This window comes from Carassius carassius, chromosome 8, assembly GCF_963082965.1.
Source record: "Carassius carassius chromosome 8, fCarCar2.1, whole genome shotgun sequence".
Classification (NCBI taxonomy): Eukaryota; Metazoa; Chordata; class Actinopteri; order Cypriniformes; family Cyprinidae; genus Carassius; species Carassius carassius.
In genome coordinates, this window is record NC_081762.1 from 8,095,292 (window position 1) to 8,116,981 (window position 21,690).

Here is a 21,690-nt window from a genome sequence, read left to right on the forward strand (position 1 = left end):
ATTTGGATATTTGAGTGATTTCCTGATGTCAATGTTAGACTTCAATTTCAGGTCTTTTGAACATCATCAAATTGATGCTGTCCAAGGCCCCAGTTAAGAAAAAATAATTCTTAAACTTAAATTAGGCTGAAAAAGATTTCATATTATGCAATAGATATCAATCAAACACACAAATCATTGATGTCACTGTGATGTCATATGACATCAATTTGACGTCTAAACCATGACATTGATTTGATTTAAACTGAAGGTCAAACACACACTGGGCATATACATTAAACAATTATTATTACCAGAGTATTATCTAAATATTTTCACTCAATTACCACTGAAAGAAATTGCTGTCCAAATGGACATTAAAATGATGTTATAGAGCATCTTGATTAAGTCTTGACTAACATTTGACATCAAATGTTCAATCAATTTGACACCAAATGTTAGTCAAGACTTGATCAAATTGTGATGGCAAACAGAAACCAGTTTGTTGTGACTCATACACGCAACCTCAGCCTTAAGGCAAATGCAGAGCTTTAAAAGGTGACATGCAAAAGACAAATGCAAATTCGTATTAATACTTTCGTGCTATGAGTCAACAACAAAACTGTGCTGCTGATTTTCAGAATGTTCCTCAAACAGAGCTGAAATAAGTTTGGTGAATTAACCATGAAAAACAAAATATAAAATAAAATAAAAACTATGATATTGTATAGTTAAACAGCAATCAAGCTTTATTTAAAAATGTATCATTTTAACACACCAGACTAAAAACCCCCTGCACATAGCCTAAAACTATATACAGAATAAAATGGACAAGTGCATGTGACACTTGTCCATCAAAACCTCTCCCATGGTAATGCTAATGCTTCTATAAATATGAATACTTTTTCACTAAAATATAATAATTAATTATAAGAATGATAACAGACCTGAAGCCTTAACATACAGTAATGAAGATCTTGGATTGTGTAATATTTAAACATCCATTGAACTGGAACAATTCCATTTGCCCTAAAGCGAGGAGGTTACTATTCATTTGCTTTCACTTTTACATGCTTTCACTTTAATTTCCCGTGAAACCAATACCTATTCTTTTTCAGAAAACGAAAGCTCTGGATTTAATAAATAATAGTGACTCTGCCGAAAATTGTTAGTTATTTTGCCTTTAAGAAAATAAGTCTAAAAGGCTTAAAAAAACCTTTGAGGTGTAGAACATTATGGAATAAAACTAAATGCAAGCAACACCCAGAAGTCCACACCCACAGATCCATCAGATCCAAGGTCTGAAGTCTTTCTCTGACACTAGACAGCTGAATCGACTGCAGTCTCCTGTCCTTACAGACATCGACCGGTGAGATATAAGGTAACTTTTCTTTTAAATTATGCTGCTGGGGGGTGCTGACTAACAGGTTAAAGTTAACTAAAATTTATTCAACAAGTATTTGATGCGTGATTTGTGGACAGTAAACAATGTGAAACTAATCAGATAAACAATACAAGCTTGTTCATGTCCATTCTTAACTTGGTTCTCCTCTGAAGAAACTGCATATATATTTAATATCTCTGGAATTCCTAGAGTAGATTTTCTTAAAGTACTTCGAAAACTAAGACTGAAAACCAGCACTGGTTTATAAATTTAGATTCATCACATAAGCTGCTCATGGTTTTGCAATGTGATCTCATGAGTATTTATACGTATCTTCTATAAAGCGTCAGTGTATTATGTACAATTTAAAAAGTACACTAAAAAGTACCATAACAACGTATTAACAACATCTAAAATGTAAAATCAGCTGTTCTGACATTCTTTTTATGATCTGTAAAAAAAAAATATGTTTAGGCATGGGGCAGGTTTAAGGGATCTAAAATATATCAATAAAATTTAAATATATATATATATACATATATATAGAAAGATTTGTAAATACCCTATGATTCTACAGTATCTATTCAAACATATGAAATGAAAAAGCTGCTTTTCTACTGTCAGCAAGAACAGTTGTAAGATGGGTAAGGAATGTTTAAAGTTATATTTACACTTCAGCTTGTTTTGCCAAACTATTTTTGGCCCAGAATTCTAAACCAGTTCTTATTTATTCTATTATCCAAATGTGCTAGCAAAATGCATGTAGTGACGTTGCCACATGCCAGCCCTGAATGGAACATTAACTGTTTGGCCCGACTGTGGATTAGCGGATAAAAAGAGGAGGCTGGGTTCAACTGTTAAGCAGGATTTGGCAGTTGTGGGAGGAAGTACTAGTGATAACCTGTCTTACAAGTGTAAGACAACACTGCTACCAAACCAGTGGCGGCGCCAGGATTTCTTCATAGGGGTGGCCAGGCAGGGGCCAGTAGTTACTTTTGGGTGGCACAAAAAAACATAATTTTTGCAAACAAACAAGTTTACCAAAATCCTGAGCGTCATAATCTTACTCACCCTCAAGTTATTTAATAAAATAAAACTTAGGAAATTCACTTTGAAAACAGAATACATATCTCCCAATGATAATAAAGTTTAAAAAGGACAAGAAATTATTTACTGAAGTGAATTTTATTTCAAGTGTAAACTATGAAAATTCAGCAAACTTACAAGCTGTAAAATATGATGAGAGCGCAACGGTTATTCACATCCATCTAACGTTAGCGTGTTTACATAGAAAAGTAACGTACTGTATATAAAATCGACTTAGAAGCTAGTAATTATATTGGTATATATTCAGAGCTATATATTCAGAGATAAATAAACATAGTTTTGACCATCCGAGTCAGCTAATATGAAGCTAGCTAAGTTAACTGCTTCCTACGTTACCTGTTTGTTACACAGGACAATGATAAAACTTCAGACACAAATAGTTGAACGGAACTAAGATAATATTTTATCTAACCCTCTGGAGTCTATTAACGCGGATACGCGTTATGAGTCATTTTCTCCTGATAACCCCGAAAAGAACTTAAATTACACTTTCAGTTTTGATCGTACAGATAAGAGCAATACATCAATCGAATACGTAAAGGGTCTACTTTTTTGTATACAGACATAATAACAACAAAACTTTGTGCACTTATAAAATAAAGATAACAAACAAGGTGTGCTGTCTGCAGCCTTTGTCTGCGCTGATCTTCATTTACAAACACGTCACTAAATCGAACTGTAACTCGCGATAGCGCATTTGCCTGTAAGTGACAAGTGATTCAACTGTCGCGATAGTTTCGCAGTCCGAACGTAATCATTTTGCCATGATCGATCAAGGTCATTTTGATCAAACTCTAAGAAACTATTATTATTATTTATAATATATCGCAATTACGATCGGGGTGGCCAGTGGGGTGGCCGTGATTATTTCCATGTTGGCCATGGCCACCCCTGGCCACCCCCTAGCTCCGCCCCTGTACCAAACCTAATACCCCATGACGAAATTAACTTTGTACAAAGAATACAACAAAAGCAAAGCAATATTTATGGATACCAGAATGTTTAAAACTCAAAATCTCAGTAATGATCTCAAAATATAAAACAAAATGTTCCTATGCCCATCACTCTTTGTTTTGACAGGGAACTATCAAAGGTTCAAAAGAACTCGGTTTGCAGCATGTTAGTCACACTTGTCAGGAAAGAGAGCAAGAAAGCATACAGATACTGTATGTAGTTGGACCAATCCATGTCATCAAACAGCGTTTAACTTCCATGATTTACTGTAGTATGCAGTTACATCAGAAATGAACCAGACCACCGTTTTTAGGTGGGTATGGTTTGTGGCGTCGCAGCTTTTTAAAACAGCATTTACATTATCTAAACAAATTGAACTCTGATGCCAAATGAACCAAGGTGCACACCACAAGTGCTGGTGTAAAAGCACACTTAGAAGACCGACCACATTTTGAGTGAAATTGTTTCATAATAGGTTCACAAACCTATGAACACAAGGCTAATCTAATCTAGATAACGGAGAAAAAAATTTAATAAAATAAATTGGTAAAATAGTTAAAAAGTTGAGTAATCAGATTTATTTTCTGACAAAACAAATACATCCTTAGTCAGCTTGAGATGTTTTGATTGGTAAATTTTGTTATGGATCAAAATTGCTGTAAAACTGAGCATATTTATTTTTCAATCAGAGCTAAACTTGTTTTTGTTTGTTTAACTCCCTTCACTAGACTGACCATGTATGCAGTTGTTACTCTGCAGGACTCAGATGAGGTGATGGTGGCACCATCACACTGGTTGAGCTCAGAAAAGAAACAATGTTACTGGCCTCCATTCAAATCACCAGAGAAGTGCACAGAAGCTGTTCAGAACAGAATGAAACCAGAAACAGGAGGGAAACCATGGGAGAAATTAAATATTAGCTTTCACAGAGAATTTGGTAATGGTCACTATTTAAAATAATTGTTTTTAATATGGCATTTTGTACTAAATTCTCACCAATATTAAATATTTATCTTATTACAGTCACTTTTGAAAAGGCAAAAGATGAGCAAAAAACGATTGAAGAACAGAAAGAACGGTATGTAAAAGACATTTGCATTTGCAAAGTCAAAGCATTCATAGTTTATTTTAACATTTTATTAAAGTATTGTCCATTTTCAAATAAAGGCGATATCTGTTAGCTACTGGATTCTCTCCAATATTAAAAAGACAAAGAATTGAAAGCACTCAAGCAAAACACCAACTTGCTCCTGCATCACCTGCATCTACATCCAGAATGTCAGCTGATGGTGAGTTGACTTATTTTGTCATAATCAGTTTGAGAATTTGTTTTCTTTTCTGTAATTACATCACAACTCATTTTACACAACAGACAAGGATGAGCTCCTCCAAATGCTGAGAGACATCAAGAGCACAGTTCAGGAAAACTCTGCTATGTTAAAGAAACTACTCAAAGACAATACAGCTCCTGAGGTACCCAGCAGTACTTACGTTCCACCCAAGGAAGTTAAAACAAGACTAAATCTGCCTCTTAGAACCTTTGAAGATATGGAGAGAAGTGAAAGGGAGCTCAAAACCACAAAAACACGCAAAGAATATGTAAGTCGACACAGCATTTGATGTCCCTCTTGTTTCACAACTATTTACAGAATAAACAAACAGAGTGTCTATTTACACTGAGTGCAAAAAAGAGGCTATATATACTAGCTCCACCCACAAATGTGTTATAGTGATTGTATAACATACAGCAAACAATCGTCAGCTTCAGTGGTATAGTAAAGTGCGTACTGGGTTCGAATCCCCCTTTTACCAAACTTTTTTCCCCTTCCTTTTCAAATCTCATATCACATCGGAACGGAAATTATTTTCAAAAATAATTAAGGAAAAAATCAAAAAGTTGAAAATAAAATATCGGGTAGGGTTAGGGTAGGTTTAGGGAGGGATTTATTGTCTCAATAAGGTGGCATTAATTTAATGATTTGAATTAAAATTATAATTTAAACTCAATACGTTATTACTGCATACTGTTTTATAATGTACTATAATACTGAGGTGCAGATAATTGCCACTTTTTGCAATAATTGTTACTTAGTGTAAATAGCATATTGTTAAAAATACTGCAATATATTCTATTTACACTTACAAAAGTGTATATAGCAATGATTTCTATATATACTAAGTGAAAACAGAATCCATTGCTATTTGCACTTATAGTGTAAATAGCATCCATCACTATTTGCACTTAGTTGTAAATAGCCTCTATTGGCATTTACATTTATACTTGAGATAATTCTTGATCGTTCAATGCAGTGATTGACCAATTACAACTACAGTATATATAAAAAGTGTTTTCTTCACAGGTAAAATATTTGTCAGGACTTGGAGGTTTTGGAAACAGGGATGTGATTAAGAACATAATGCTACATGTCCTAACAGATGATCTGGCTAAGGAATTCAACTGGATAGGGAAAGGAAATAAGAAACCCTTCTCTCAGCTGACTTTAGCAGATGTGATCAGAGGTAAACTCACCGCGGCATGAACACTTCCCACATTCCAAAAATGTTTTTATTTTATTCATATTTTGTCTGCAATCTTTCCTTTCAAATGAAATCTTCTATAGCTAAGGGTAAAAAAGAACTCTGAGACCAATTTGACCGTAAGAGTGTATAAACTGTCTTCAGCTCAGAGTATGAATTCATTCATCATCAAGGTTCCTCTTTCAGAGGCTGCATTAAAACGAAGTGTAACCAGGGTCGACTGTGAAACGGAAATAAAAAAGCATCTGAGTTACACAGCTGATCGACTCGGTCGGAAGAGAGCAAGAGAGCAAGCAGGTGAGCAACAGAATTTATATGAATAGGCCCATAGGACTATTTTTATTTTTTAAATACAGATGAGCTCCTGACATACTGACAAGGACTTCTTCTATTTCATTTTAAGCTCAATCTGTAATTTTTCAGAAATTCATGCAATGTTGAATGCTAGATACAAAGTGCTTACCAAATTAGTATACTGTAGAGCACATTTTTTTTGCCATTTAATGGTCAACTCCATAGAAAATAATAATATGTTGTTTAATCAACATGGTATAGTACGTTTTTTATAATTACCTACTTCCCTGCTGCAGGTCTTGGGCTTGAGATCCCAAATGTGATTCCCACGCTGATGGACGACCACCCAGAGATATCATGGGATGATTTCGATAGCATTTGATTATGAATCACAGGTCATGCAGACAAAATGACAAATTTTTACAAAGTACTGTATGTTATTTTATATTTTTTATTACTTAAAAAAGAAAAAACTTTTCAAATTGTGGTAATATCATTTTTCTCACCCTTTATCTGTAAAATAAATAGTCAAATATTGAGAAATCCCTGTGACATTACTGCATGAATTGCCATGTTTTTCAGCTGTGTGACAGTAGTGGAATTAGCATGTTTGTTTGAGCCAATAAACTTTACTTCCTCAATATTAAAACAGCATTTTGTAAATAGCTTTTTAGGCTATATCTGTCGTTGCCAGGGATTCATTAAATTACATGTGATTATTCCATTCAAAATAAATCAGAATTACAGATTATATATCCTCTCTTTAACAGTGATCTTTTGCTTGTTAGATAACTTATCTTACAATAGTGAAACTCTATTGTATTTATGTTTAAAATCAATAGTTTTTGCTGGCTCTTGTTCATCCCAGTGATTCTGGATGGCATTCTGACACCTGCTGGCGATTCAGCACTGAATTCCATCATATCAAATTGAAAAAAGAAAGAAAAAACAACAACTTTTAAACAAGACTCAACCGTTATTACACATGAGCTCATTTTGTTTTCTTTTTGTAAAACTGTACTGAGATTATATTATGTGAAGTGTTTGGTTAGTGACATGCTGCTTCCGAAATCGCATACTCAATGAGTAGGCACTTAATTTCAATAAATACTTACTTAACGAGCACGTACTATACAGCCAAATCTCGTTGAGTATGAATGCGATCCGCCATGTTTACGTTATAAATATATAAATATCTGTTTATGGTGTAGCATTTAAACCGATTAGGACTTTTTAAATAACCATATTCACATTTCATTCATAATTAAAATGTTCAAATCTAGTCTGGACTGACGCTTATGCTTTTTATGTGTCTATCTCAAGCAGAGCGAAGTGTTCAAATAATCAATTGTTTCTAAAGCACATTACCTTGTTTCTTCCACTTGAGGGAAGTCTAACCTCATAAAGTCAGCAGCTGATTGTTGTAAACAGTGATTTCCCCCTTATAACAGTTTTCCACTATCGTGCACTGTATTATATTATACTGTATATCACATAAGGAACATAATACTAGTCTTTCTATGGCTTTTATTAACAATTTGATAATAAATTGAATAATTCTAGAAACAAAATTGTGATTATATATGATATATTTTCTTGATAAACTATGTTAGGGCACAACAATATAACTTGATTTCTAAGTATAAATGAGACATTAGGAGATGGGGTGAGAGGATGGGTCAAACACTTACACAGGAGTGCTGCTGATATTTACTGTCAACAATCAACTAAATATATCTTTGATAAATTAGTTCTGGATGCTGCATATCAGGATGGGAAATTAACGGGGTCTTGTGGCAAAATGCCCCACAAAGTCAGAATAGTAGCCTTGCCTTTTAATTAGCTCTTGTTTTTTTTTTAATTAATTTCTGAAAACATTTTTTAAATATAATTTATAGGCAATTTTAACAGTTTTTTTTTATTAGTAATAGTTTAAACTCACTGAAGTAACAGGTTACATTTACCGTAAGTATTTGACATTACAGGCAAGAACAATACAGTTAATATAGTAATTATATAAACTGCCTTTACAAATGTAAAAAATGACGTTGGATTTATTTTCAGGGGGCAGATATCACCCAGAGTTCATTTCTGACCCTGCTAAATATAAAGTCTCCTAAATTGGCCACTGCCTATTGATCCTGAAGCCTGTGACCTGTTTTTGTCTGAAGTAATCTTAATGGATCTCTGATTCTTAACTTGCCTCTTGATGTGTCAAAGCACTTACACTTAAATGATTTCATAACCAAATATAAATTAGAATCTATCACACATCATTGTATTGCACCTTGATTTTGTGAAACAGACATACTATTCAAGAGTAGCTCCCCCCCTATTATGAAGATAAAGCTAAAATGTAAATACAGAGCAAATGGATGTTGAACTACTCTGATCTTTCCTTTTTAGCTTTAAAAGGCATTGGCTGATAAGAGTCACAGAGAAGATCTGTAAGTCAGAGTAATAGATAGTGAATATTGACTAGCACTTCACATTTAGCTTCTGATTTCCTTTCAAAGGGCTCGTCATTAAGCCCTCCTTACAACACAATATTTCACTCGGATGGATCGAAGCGCTTGACCGTTCTTTATGTCAAACAAGGTGCCCCTCTTGCTAGAAGTCATTTCATTTCCACAAATGGCTGCATCACACTGTGACGGCGGGTTAAAAAAGATGTTTAAATGGAGCCTGAGTCTGTATTGATCCAGGAGACGGCAGAGCTTTCACTGGCCTCGCTATGACACCAGGAAGGACTTGGAGACCACTCTATTGATTAGCCTTGAGTCAGTGTGTGGTGGTTATATTGAATCGTTTTCTTCAGACTGTCACCTGACAGGTGCCACACTGAGGATAATTAACCAGAAAGTGCTAATGATTTGCCTGAGGTGAGACTGTACACAGCATGACTGTACTATGCACATGTTTCTAAACTGAGCTCTTTAGGTTTATTAAACTGAAATTTAAATTATGTAAGCACACAGAGTTTTGAGATCTGGAAATATGCACATGACTCCACCAAGTTTAAAAGTTTGAGGTCTCATGCTAATCACGGCTACATTTTATTAATTAAAATACAGCAAAAAAAAAATAATGTGAAATATTATTACAATTTACTGTTTTAATTTAATACATTTTAAAATGTCATTTATTTCTCTGTTGCAAAGCTGAATTTTCAGCATCATTACCCCAGTCTTCAGTGTCACATGATCCTTCAGGAATCATTCCAATATGCTGATTTGGAGTTCAATAAACATTTCTTCAATATTTCTTCATTATTATGAATGTTAAAAACAGTTGTGCTTCTAAATTTTATTTTTTATTTTTTTTGGAACCTGTGATACTTTTTACAGGATCCTTTGGTGAAAAGTAGAAATAGAATGATATTTCTTTTTAACAATATAATCACTTTTTTATCAATTTAACATATTTGTGCTGAATTAAAAATATAAATAACTGACCCCAAACATTTAACGTTAGTGTATATTGTTACAAAAGATTTCTACGCTAAATAAATGCTGTTCTGTTGAACTTCTGATTCTTCAAAGAACCCTGGAAAAAATATCCCAGATTAAAAAAACAAACAAAAACAAAAGAGAACAAAAACCCCACAACAATTTTCAATTTGAAAACGCCATTTAATCTCAAATGATAGTAAATCAGAACATTAAAAATAATTGATAAAGGATCTTTTGACACTGAAGACTGGTGTAATGAGTGATGAAAATTCAGCATTGCATCACAATATTTATGTTAACAGAAAACCGTTATTTTTAATTGCAAGAATATTTCACAATATTACTGTTTTTTTCTGTATTTTTGTTCAAATAAATGCAGCCTTGACGAACACAAGAAAAACATAAAAAATCATATTGATCCCATACTTTTGCTATGTATATCAAAATATAATATATTATTTAAATATCTAAAATGTTATTAAGTTACAGAATAAAAGAAGCCTAAAATATGAATATCAATATTATAACTAATATTATTATTTATTCCATTTCTTTTTCCTTTTTTCTTGTTTATGTATTTTTGTTGTATTGAAACATGTGTATAGCTGATCCCACACATTTCTTTCATCTAGTTTTTCTCCAGGTTTGTGTCTTTTTAATGTCCAGTGTTCTGTGGTCTGCTAATGTGAAAGACACAAACCAAGAACATACCAGACCCCCCTTTAACATCAAAGCTGCATCTCCTTCAGTCCAGTGATGAAAGAGCACAGAGGGGGCCGGGGTGACGGGACCATTTATGTGGCAAGCTAAAAAGAAAATAGAAAGCTAGTAGGATGGTGACAAAAACGATGGATACATTTATGTTTGAAAAAAGAGAGCGAGACTGTGTTGTTGTAGGTAGGATTGTGTGATACTGGGGGCAGTTGACCATTAGAAGTGACACACAGCAGACAGAAAGACATCAAGAAGAAGAGGGGATCAATTAGAGAGAAAATGTCTATAATGACTAGCAGGAGGGAGGAAGTGTAAGGCAGGAAGAGGAGACAGGGGTGAGGAAGAGCAAAGAGAAAACAACAAAAACAACAGAACTATTTAGTGTCTCGCTGCTGTCAGATACAGGGACATGAGCCAAGAGGAACGGCGGCTTTGTTTGTCTGAATGTGCGCTTAATGGCTTCCTTTCAATTGGCTGTCATCATCTATACTTTTGATCACAAGTGTCTGTCAAATATCACGGTACAGTTTTTGCCTCTAATTGCAGGTCTGTTTAAAATCTAGCGAACCGTCTACTTTATATTCAAAGAAAGGACATTATGCTGGCTTTTAAAATTTGTTCTGTCAAATACAAAGAAAGTATCGTTCATAGAGAACAGCAATCAAAAAAAAAAAAATGCATTGCAACAAAAAGAAATTATTATTATAAACTGATGCAACTGATTCAAACAAATCAATTAAAAATAGTTCTGTAGTCAAAAATGTATTAGTGTATATGGCTCATTATTTTACCTAATGTTTATCAAGTCAAATAATTATTTAAAAAATTATCTTGATAAATGTCTAGTTACTGCTACTGTGGTTAAAATATTGAAAAACTTTTTTTTTTACCAAATATTTGAAATTAAAATAGATTATTAATAAAAATGCAATTACTACCGCTATTTTTTTCTAAATTAACAACAATAAAAAATCTGTCTCCATTATTTATGTGATTTAAATAATTATTTAAAAATATTATTTTGGTAATGTCTAGTGTCAATATATATATATATATATATATATATATATATAGTGGGTATGGAAGGTATTCAGACCCCCTTAAATCCCACTCTTTGTTATATTGCAGCCATTTGCTAAAATAATTTAAGTTAATTTTTTCCCTCATTAATGTACAAACAGCACCTCATATTGACAGAAAAACACAGAATTGTTGACATTTATGCAGATGTATTAAAAAGGAAAAAATGAAATATTACTTGGTCCTAAGTATTCAGCTGTGACACTCATATATTTAACTCAGGTGCTGTCCATTTCTTCTGATCATCCTTGAGATGGTTCTACACCTTCATTTGAGTCCAGCTGTGTTTGATTATACTGATTGGACTTGATTAGGAAAGCCACACACCTGTCTATATAAGACCTTACAGCTCACAGTGCATGTCAGAGCAAATGAGAATCATGAGGTCAAAGGAACTGCCTGAAGAGCTCAGAGACAGAATTGAGGCAAGGCACAGATCTGGCCAAGGTTGCAAAACAATTTCTGCTGCACTTAAGGTTCCTAAGAGCACAGTAGCCTCCATAATCCTTAAATGGACAACGTTTGGGATGACCAGAACCCTTCCTAGAGCTGACCATCTGGCCAAACTGAACTATCGGGAGAAGAGCCTTGATGAGAGAGGTAAAGAAGAACCCAAAGATCACTGCAGCTGAGCTCCAGAGATGCTTTCTGGAGGTGGGAGAAAGTTGTAGAAAGTCAACCATCACTGCAGCCCTCCACCAGTCGGGGCTTTATGGCAGAGTGGCCTGATGGAAGCCTCTCCTCAGTGCAAGACAAATGAAAGCCTTCATGGAGTTTGCTAAAACACCTGAAGGATTCTCTGGTCTGATGAGACCAAGATAGAACTTTTTGGCCTTAATTCTAAGCGGTATGTGTGGAGAAAACCAGGCACTGCTCATCTCCTCTCCAATACAGTCCCAACAGTGAAGCATGGTGGTGGCAGCATCATGCTGTGGGGGTGTTTTTCAGCTGCAGAGACAGGACGACTGGTTGCAATCAAGGAAAGATGAATGCGGCCAAGTACAGGGATATCCTGCACAAAAACCTTCTCCAGAGTGCTCAGGACCTCCGACTGGGCCGAAGGTTCAACTTCCAACAAGACAATGACCCTAAGCGGACACAGCTAAAATAACGAAGGAGTGGCTCCACAACAACTCCGTGACAGTTCTTGAGCCTTGAGTTCTTGAGTTCAGAGCCCTGACTTAAACCCAATTGAGCATCTCTGGAGAGACCTGAAAATGGCTGTTCACCAATGTTTACCATCCAACCTGACAGAACTGGAGAGGATCTGCAAGGAGGAATGGGAGAGGATCCCCAATTCCAGGTGTGAAAAACTTGTTGCATCTTTCCCAAAAAGACTCCTGGCTGTATTAGATCAAAAGGGTGATCTACTAAATACTGAGCAAAGGGTCTGAACAGAGCCGGCCCCGTAGCCAGCAGAGGGCCCCCTAGAGTCACTCTAAAAATAATTGTTTCTGCAAGTATTCTCGTAAACACAGTCGGTTATGTTTTAAGTGAACGTAGGCTATACAGTGGCCTGCTGCTCAGAGAAATTCGCTGTACCGGATAAATCTGTCTCTCTCTCTCTCTGTAAAATAGACGACGTTAAAGGGGATGTGTTTCAAGATACGCAGTGGAGTAGACCAAACTAAACAGGGATGGAGGGCAAAACACTCATGCAAACAAAACATATCGGCCACGGCCGCGCGATCGACTCACTCATTCAGATGGCCAGTCCGCCCCTGAGCGCAACTGCCCGAGCGCTTTGGAAAGAAAGTGTGTGTGTGTGTGTGTGTGTGTGTGTGTGTGTGTGTGTGTGTGTGTGTGTGTGTGTGTGTGTGTGTGTGTGTGTGTGTGTGTGTGTGTGAACTCACTGGGCGCTAAACTAAAGTAAACTAAAGTTTACGGAAACTCGTTTTTCCTCGTCAATCATTCTCCATTCATAAACATTATTCAAAAAGGGCGCGTCTCGTGCACGGTAAAACTCTCTCCAATATATCATATGATATATTTACATTATAATGCTTGATCTCTAGATCTAGAAAGGTCTGTGGATTTGCATAAAATGACTTTATTTTGTGTATTTGTATTTTATGTTTGTTGCTGTTTTTAAACGACTCGCTACCGTCTGCCTGTTAGATCACACACATCACAAGGACTATGAATCGGCATCAAACGCACAATAACTGGAATTTAAAACTGTGAAGAAACAAATGATCAATAAACTGTTGGACAGATATACATTAGGAATTGTGCGCTCGACATTTCTTCACTTTGTGCCGTGAACTTTTAAATGCCCACTTGAGCAGCGCAGCGCTGCACACTGTGACTCCATGTTGCTTTGAGCACATCATTCTGCACAAATATGGATTTTAATAGTTCTATTGAAATATTACCTAATTCTTATTATTGTTACTATTAATCTTGTTTGAGGTGTTTTAGATGTTATTGTTAATTTTGTTTATTTTAAAAATTCAAACATTTAAATGTTCTATTTATTATTATATATAATATTTTATTTAAATGTTATTCTATTTGCTCGATTTCATTTAAATTATATATAGGCTGTTGTTTATGCCTCTTAAACTCTGGTTTCAATTAAAAATGTTTCTTTGAAGGTCAGTGAAAATCACTTTATCAGTCTTATTCAGCAAGTTCATCAGTGTGTGTTCGTTGAACTGCACTGCCATTCAGCTCAGTGGTATCATAATTTTCCTGTTAGACATCAAACATGGAACTCAACTCAAGAACTCAAGGTCTTTTATTGTCATTCTGTACATGTTGCCACATAAGAACAAAATACTTACTCAGGACCAGCAGCGTAAAAAAGATAATTAACATACAGCATACATAGAATAATTTAAACATAATTTAATAGACTAAAAAATGTAAAAATAACATGGTAGATATAATATGTACAGTATAGTTATAAGGTAGTCATTGCTTTTCTTTAGGCCTTACTTAAAATGGTCAAAGGGGCCTCCAACCGAATTTTGCTTAGGGCCCCCAAAGGTCTAGGGCCGGCTCTGGGTCTGAATACTTAGGACCATGTGATATTTCAGTTTTTCTTTTTTAATAAATGTGCAATTTCAACAATTCTGTGTTTTCTGACAATATGGGGTGCGGTGTGTACATTAATGAGGAAAAAAAATGATCTTAAATGATTTTGAGATGGCTGCAATATAACAGAGTGAAAAATTTAAGGGGGTCTGAATACTTTCCATACCCACTGTGTGTGTGTGTGTATATATATATATATATATATAAATTAAATGATTTCTTTTAAAATTATTAAATTTATTGTTTTATCCAACATTTGATATTACAATAGAACAAGAAAATGCATTACTGCTATTTGTAAATTAATTAATCTGTATTAATCATTGATATTTATATATAATTTTTTATATATTAATTAAAATTGTTTATCAATGTAGTTTATCAATCGGTTTTATTTATTTTTTTATAATTAATTGAAATTATTATTTTACATGATTACACACACACACACACACACACACACACACACACACACACACACACACAACCTGTAGTATTATCTGGTTAATGTATGTTTAAAATATTATTTTGAAATATTGTTTTCATTATTTACAAAGTTACTAATTGAAAATTGCTTGGTTTATCCATATTTGTTCAAGCTGTGTATTTTTATGCTTATTAGAGTTGATAGAATTAGATCTTTCAGTATTCTTTCAGTATCTCGCATCATGATTTTAGATGCTGTGACAAGTTTAAAAAAAGGAACCTTAAAAAAAAAAAAATAAATAAATAAAAAAATCTCCAAACCAGAGCATTTTATTCTATTCCACTGTACTTTTCTTTTTAGCACATATATGCATGCTGTGTGATCAACCCTTTCAAGGTGTAGGGTTGCTCACTAGGTTTTGTACCCGTGTGTGTGTGTGTGTGTGTGTGTTCTCATCATTAGTAGTCTCTATTTAGTATCTCTCCTGACAGATTTGTCAGGTTTAGGGGGCTGGCTGTCCCCCTTTTTGTGTTCATTTAAAAAGTCCCATCTTAGCTCCACTACGGTTAGTTCTCTCTGCTGCTCAGATGACTGCATTAGGCAGCACCTTTAAAGATAATTGCTTAATTGGAGCCTTTTTATTTCCTGTCAGCGTATGAGAGGCTATGAATGGCTAAGATAAGACTGTAATTATGTGGCCAGCTTCGATATCCACTTTCGCTAGAGAAGGATGCTGACAAGCGGCTCTCGTGGTCCAGGATCGCTCGCCGTGGCCTGTCAGAGAGCCCCAGACACAAAAGAAGATGAGTGGGAGAGAGAAGAAAAGCTTTAGGGAACATTAGAGAGAAAAGGAGGAGGAAAAAGGGAGATATGTGGTTTCGTAGACATATAAAAACACATGTGATTAGTGAGAGGACAGACATGCTATTAGCCGAGATCATAAAAGGCAGAGGGATCGTATGGTCAGATAAGCTATTACAAGGGATCGGATGGTCTGAAAACACGCTGTGATTGATTAAGACTGCAGGAACAGTAAAGGGTGGCATTTAAAAGAAAAAAAAAAAAAGTGGAGTCTAAAAGTACTTTTATCCTGACAGCTGTTAAATTGATGGAGGTCACTAAGTCATTGTCTTGCTGGATGCTAGCCGATCCAATTGGTGGTTGCTGCATTGCACCACTGCGCAAGTCATTTTTAAGACATTTTAGTCGTTTGGTTGGTTATTTAAAACTCAATAAAGCTAAACAATCAAGGGAAGAGTCACTTTGTTTGCACATTATTTAAAGAAAAACCTTAAACCATATGATAAAATAATAATATATATATTTTGAAAAAAATGTATACTTTTTTCAGGATGCATTACATTGATCAAAAGTGACAGTAATAGCATTTGCAATGTTGCCAAATATTTCTATTTCCATTAAATGCTGTTCTTTTGAGCTTTCTATTTATCAAATAATCCTTAAAAATGTATCATGGTTAGGGTTAGGTATATATTTATTTTATCCAACATTTGTGTGATTTAAATCATAGTTTAATACTAAAATTATTATTTTGGTATTATCTGGTCACTTTGTGGTTGAAATATGTTTTAAAATATAATTATTTTCATTATTTGCAAACATAATAATTGAAAAGAGCTAATTTTGCTGGTGCTGGATGTTTTGATGCTTATTAGAGTTTAGAGAATCTGATCTTTTAGCATTTTCACATTACGAGTGCTACAATTTGAGATGCTTTGGAAGTAAAAAAAAAAAAAAAAAAAAGAAGATAAAAAATGTAAAATAAATTAAAAAAGTATTTGTTCTATTCCATTGTGCTCTGTCCAGTTTTTTAAAACACATATTATTAATATGTGGAAATATTATTAATATGCAGAATATTCAAAGTAACTGTTTTCTATTATTTCTATTTATTCCACATGATTTTTTTTTCTTTTTCAATATATGTGGTTATGCGTTTTTGAATTTTCTCTACATGTATCAGACAGACATTTTTGGCTCCACTAAAAACATACATTTTTGAGTTTTAAGCACCCTTATAACATGCCAAAAATCAACCAGTCAACAATCACCAATCTTAGACTGTCAGATTGAAAAATATATATTGCAGGGGATTTTCAGCTGGTTTGGCCATAAATAGACTTGCACGAATTGATTTGCAAATTGATTGAGCAGCTGGATGGTGACGGGCTTTGGGGATGAAAGGTGCTTTAAAAAAGCCCAAAATATGGAGGTGAATATACTTTGATGTTTAACCAAAGATGACAAATGCGTGACAGGTTCATAAGCTGTTTAGGTCACTGATGTCATACATGTGGAAGGATTAATATACATCTATAAGTATGAAAGCTAATTCTTTAATACATAACATCAGTTTATTTTAAGAACTTCCACATCTTTTAAGCATATACAAAAAGGTTTTGTTCAGTTTATAATCAATTAGAAATATAAATATATGGCTCAATAAAAGTGAATGTTTCTGAAACTATCACTGTGTCTGGAATATCATTCATACTGTGAGAGCAGAGGAGAGGACGAGGGAAACTGAGAGATAAGGTTGAAGAGAGAGACTGATGCGCAACACAGGAAGTGGATGGGGGCAAGATTAGTTTTGCTCTGGTACTGACAGATCAGAAAAACAGGAGAGGCAAGAAGAGAGATGAAACCAGGAGAAGAGGAGGATTAGTGCCACTTGAGGGATGCTGTGTGTGTGCGCACATGTGGGCTTTACCGGGTCGGGGGATCCTGGAATATGAGGAATTCTGGGAGTTCAGTAGGGATTAGTCTTGCTTGAGGAGTGAGAGCTTGAGAGGAGGATGTGAGAACATTTCTTGATCTCGGCTTGCATCATACGTGGAAGAGCCACATATTCTTACACTTCCAGGGTGGCACAATACTGAAGGAGAAAAAAATATTTTGAGCAAGACCAAAAAAACTTCAGGTCACGTACAAAGCACCTGATATTGATTACTGTTTCTTAGGTATACCAGAAAAGTGGAACATCAATCAGTTGATGGTTTGGTTTTGTTTAAGCAGTTGTAAGCAGCCTAGTACCTGAGAGATCTGAGATCTCTTCTTCTGTGTTTCTTGAACTGGAATGTGTTTTTCTTCATCCACCAGCAGGGTGATAATGTTCACATCCTTACACAGAAACACTAGAGATTTTATGTCTGTACTGTGTGAAATGGATCATCCAGATCCATAATTGAGTTTTTCTGTTTGTGGGTGCCAGTCTGGTTTTAGTGGTTTATTTGTAGCCTTCTACACACTGGATGATTTTCGGCTATCCCAGATGAAAGATTGGCATCGTGAAACAATTCCTGTGATCGTGGCTCCTAAACTGTGGTCCTATGTTGTACTGTATAGGGAGAGAGGTTCAAAGACACCTGTTGTCACGGTCTTGCGACCAAAAATAGCCTGCAATCATTTTCTAACAGTCAGTGGGTTCAAAACTGGATATATCGCTCTCTGAAGGGCATTTCGGAGTGAAAACAATCATGGGCGACATATTGAAGGGTCGTTTCAAAACCGTGCTCAAAACTGGCCACTTCAATTTGCCCTTAGGAATGAAGGATTTCGAAGAGTACAACTAATGGACACTTTGGGCCCCCATGATCCTTTGCGCTGATTCTTTCCATGATGACGGCGCCTCCTTATGGGCATGGGATGAATGGCACTTCAAGAAACAGTTGTTTGGTCCCCTACACCCCTCAACCCTCTCACTCCAGAGGGTAAACCCTTTGAAGGGATTAGGGCATAGAGATGAGCCCTTCCGAATGTAACGCAGGGAATGTCAGAACTTTAGCATGATCATCGCGCAGTGTGTTTGCTGTTACGATCCATGTTTACTGAGCAGCCAATACAAATGCTATAATGAAATGGCTTGTTGATCAATTCAACATGGCTCTAAACTGCTTTGAGAAACAGGTTTTTTCAGTAAACATAAAAAGTACAACTAGCAAACTGTGAAAATTCTAATATGCTGATTTGGTGATCAAGAAACGTTTCTCATTATTATCAATGTTGAAAACAGTTGTGCTGCTTAAAGTTTTAGTGGAAACAGTGATACTTTTTTTTCAGGATCCTTTGATAAATAGAAAGTTCAAAGAATAGCATTTAGTTTAAATTAGTGCTGTCAAACGATTAATCGCAATTAATCGCTGCCAAAATAAATGTTTTAGTTTGCATAATATATACAGTACAGACCAAAAGTTTGGAAACATTACTATTTTTAATGTTTTTGAAAGAAGTTTCTTCTGCTCATCAAGCCTGCATTTAATTGATCAAAAATACAGAAAAAACAGTAATATTGTGATATATTATTACAACTTAACACAATAGTTTTCTATTTGAATATACTTTAAAAAAATAATTTATTCCTGTGATGCAAAGCTGAATTTTCAGCATCATTACTCCAGCCTTCAGTGTCACATGTAACATCCAGTCTATCACATGATCATTTAGAAATCATTCTAATATTCTGATTTATTATGAGTGTTGGAAACAGTTCTGCTGTCTAATATATTTGATGAATAAAAGGTTAAAAAGAACTGCATTTATTCAAAAAAAAAAAAAAAAAAAATCTAATAATATATATTCTAATAATATATTTTCTTTAATATCACTTTTTATCAATTTAACACATCCTTGCTGAATAAAAGTATTGATTTTAGTTAAAAAAAAGAAAGCAAAAAAAATTACTGACCCCAAATTACTGACCAGTAGTGTATATTGTTATTACAAAATATTTATATTTTAAAAACATAGCTTCTTTTTTTTATTTTGCTTTTTATTCATCAAAGTATCCTAAAAAAGTATCACATGTTCTGAAAAAATATTAAGCAGCAGAACTGTTTCCAACTTTGATAATGAATCATCATATTAGAATGATTTCTAAAGGATCATGTGATAATGATCCTAAAAATTCAGCTTTGCATCACAGAAATAAATGATAATTTAAAGTATAATAACTTTAAAAACAATTATTTTAAATTGTAATAATATATCACAATATTACATTTTTTCTTTATTTTTGATCAAATAAATGCAGGCTTGATGAGCAGAAGAAACTTTTTTAAAAACATTAAAAATAGTAATGTTTCCAAACTTTTGGTCTGTACTGTACGTGTGTTCTGTGTATATGTATTATTTATATATAAATACACACATACAGTATATATTTTACAAATATTTACGTGTATTTACATGTCTATAATTATATTTATATAATTTATATTTATAAATAAATATATATATATAGTTAATATATAAACAACATATTTTTCTGAAATATATACATGCATATGTGTGTATTTATATGTAGCCTACATAATAAATATACACAGCACACATACATAATGTAAACAAAAACTTTTATTTTGGATGCGAAATCTTTACTGTCACTTTTGACAATAATAATAATCTGTTTGATGTATCCATGTTAAATAAATGTACTGATGTCCTTAAAAAATAAAAATAAAATAAAGTTTATACTGACCTTAAACTTTTAAAATAGTAGGCCTAGTGTATTTTCTTTCCTATTTATTTGCCATTTAATGAGGACTGATCATTCATGCAGAAGAGGCAAATTAACACAACAATAAATCAATAAAGATATTAGATTGAAAAAATATTTAAATTCACTGCAATACCATTAAGTGAGTTTTTTTAGATGAAAAAGATCCACTTTAATATGGCACTTGACATACAAAAAAATTCTGACAATAGTTTACATCCCCATGAGACACAATTACCGTCCGAATAGAGCTTAGCTACCAATGTTTTTTTACATGTTATTTTCATGCATTTTATGATGTTATTTATGGCTCCATGAATCACCTCATCTTGATTTCCAGATTACTCCCTCGCTAGACGGAAAGCTGTGTCTGTTGTGTGTTTCCATGGCAATGCCCTGTCTGTCTTTTAACTGGGAGCACTGGAAAGGAAGGAGACAGGTTGACATGATACAAAACAACTTACAAAACAACAGATCAGTGTGTCTTGTTTATTGTAATATATTCACACAAATGTGAAACTGATGGAGAGAGTGATGCCGAGGGGAAAAATGAGAAGCCAGACAAACGGAGATGGGGGAGGGGTAAAGAAAAAGTGAAAAGAAAAGAAATGGCGTGTGTTTATTGAGTGACCCTTGAGAGACACAGAGGAAGACTGGAATGAGTGCAAATGAGGGGAAGGTTTGATGGAGGATTGTACAGAAAGAGCAGCTGAGAGGCAGCGCCGGTGTTTGTCATCATTTTAAAATGGCAGGGGAGATTAGAGAGAAAAGAAAGAGAGAGAAAAAACTGTGATATCTCATTAGTATTCACAGATATTTCTACCTCAAGTATGCTTCAGGCTCACATATGCTTTTGCACATGTGCATAAAACCTCAACAATACTACAATATTAGCAAACTGACAACACCTTTTTTTCTAAATTTCAAGTTTATAACTTAATAAATTAGATTAAATGTCTATATTTACTACAAATATGACTTCTATTTACACTTTGTAAAAACACGATGCTATTTCTTGCTATTCATACTTTTTGCAAACTGTGTTTACCACTATTTATACTAAGTACAAATGGCATGAATTTTTAAAATAGTCTCTTTATCAGACTTTTAGTAGTCTCAAATTCTGAAACGGACACTATTATCTTTCTGACAACATATAAAACATGAACACTTTTACAGTTCACAATTGTCTTACAAATTTCAGTTT

The 21,690-nt window shown here is 34.2% G+C and overlaps 2 protein-coding genes across 4 annotated transcripts in view; both read left to right on the forward strand.

Annotated features, from left to right (window-relative positions):
- LOC132145136 (uncharacterized) overlaps positions 1-6,733 on the forward strand; it is a 28,987-nt gene extending 22,254 nt beyond the window's left edge. Inside the window, exons 2-9 of one of the 3 annotated variants that reach the window (XM_059555904.1) lie at positions 1,263-1,360; positions 4,153-4,361; positions 4,448-4,502; positions 4,592-4,713; positions 4,797-5,023; positions 5,785-5,944; positions 6,149-6,259; positions 6,553-6,732. In XM_059555904.1, the coding sequence (XP_059411887.1) occupies positions 4,160-4,361; positions 4,448-4,502; positions 4,592-4,713; positions 4,797-5,023; positions 5,785-5,944; positions 6,149-6,259; positions 6,553-6,638 (963 nt within the window). In that variant the 5' untranslated portion in view covers positions 1,263-1,360; positions 4,153-4,159 and the 3' untranslated portion in view covers positions 6,639-6,732. Of the gene's footprint in view, positions 1-1,093; positions 1,361-4,152; positions 4,362-4,447; positions 4,503-4,591; positions 4,714-4,796; positions 5,024-5,784; positions 5,945-6,148; positions 6,260-6,552 lie in introns of those variants that run through there. The other 2 variants (XM_059555903.1, XM_059555905.1) reach the window with 2 other exon arrangements.
- The window catches only part of ubap2l (ubiquitin associated protein 2-like), a 99,571-nt gene extending 78,306 nt beyond the window's left edge, over positions 1-21,265 (forward strand). Inside the window, exon 32 of the transcript XR_009434440.1 lies at positions 21,248-21,265. The gene's annotated coding sequence lies outside the window, so the exon portion shown is untranslated. The remainder of the gene's footprint in view (positions 1-21,247) is intronic.
- Positions 21,266-21,690: the final 425 nt, after the last annotated feature.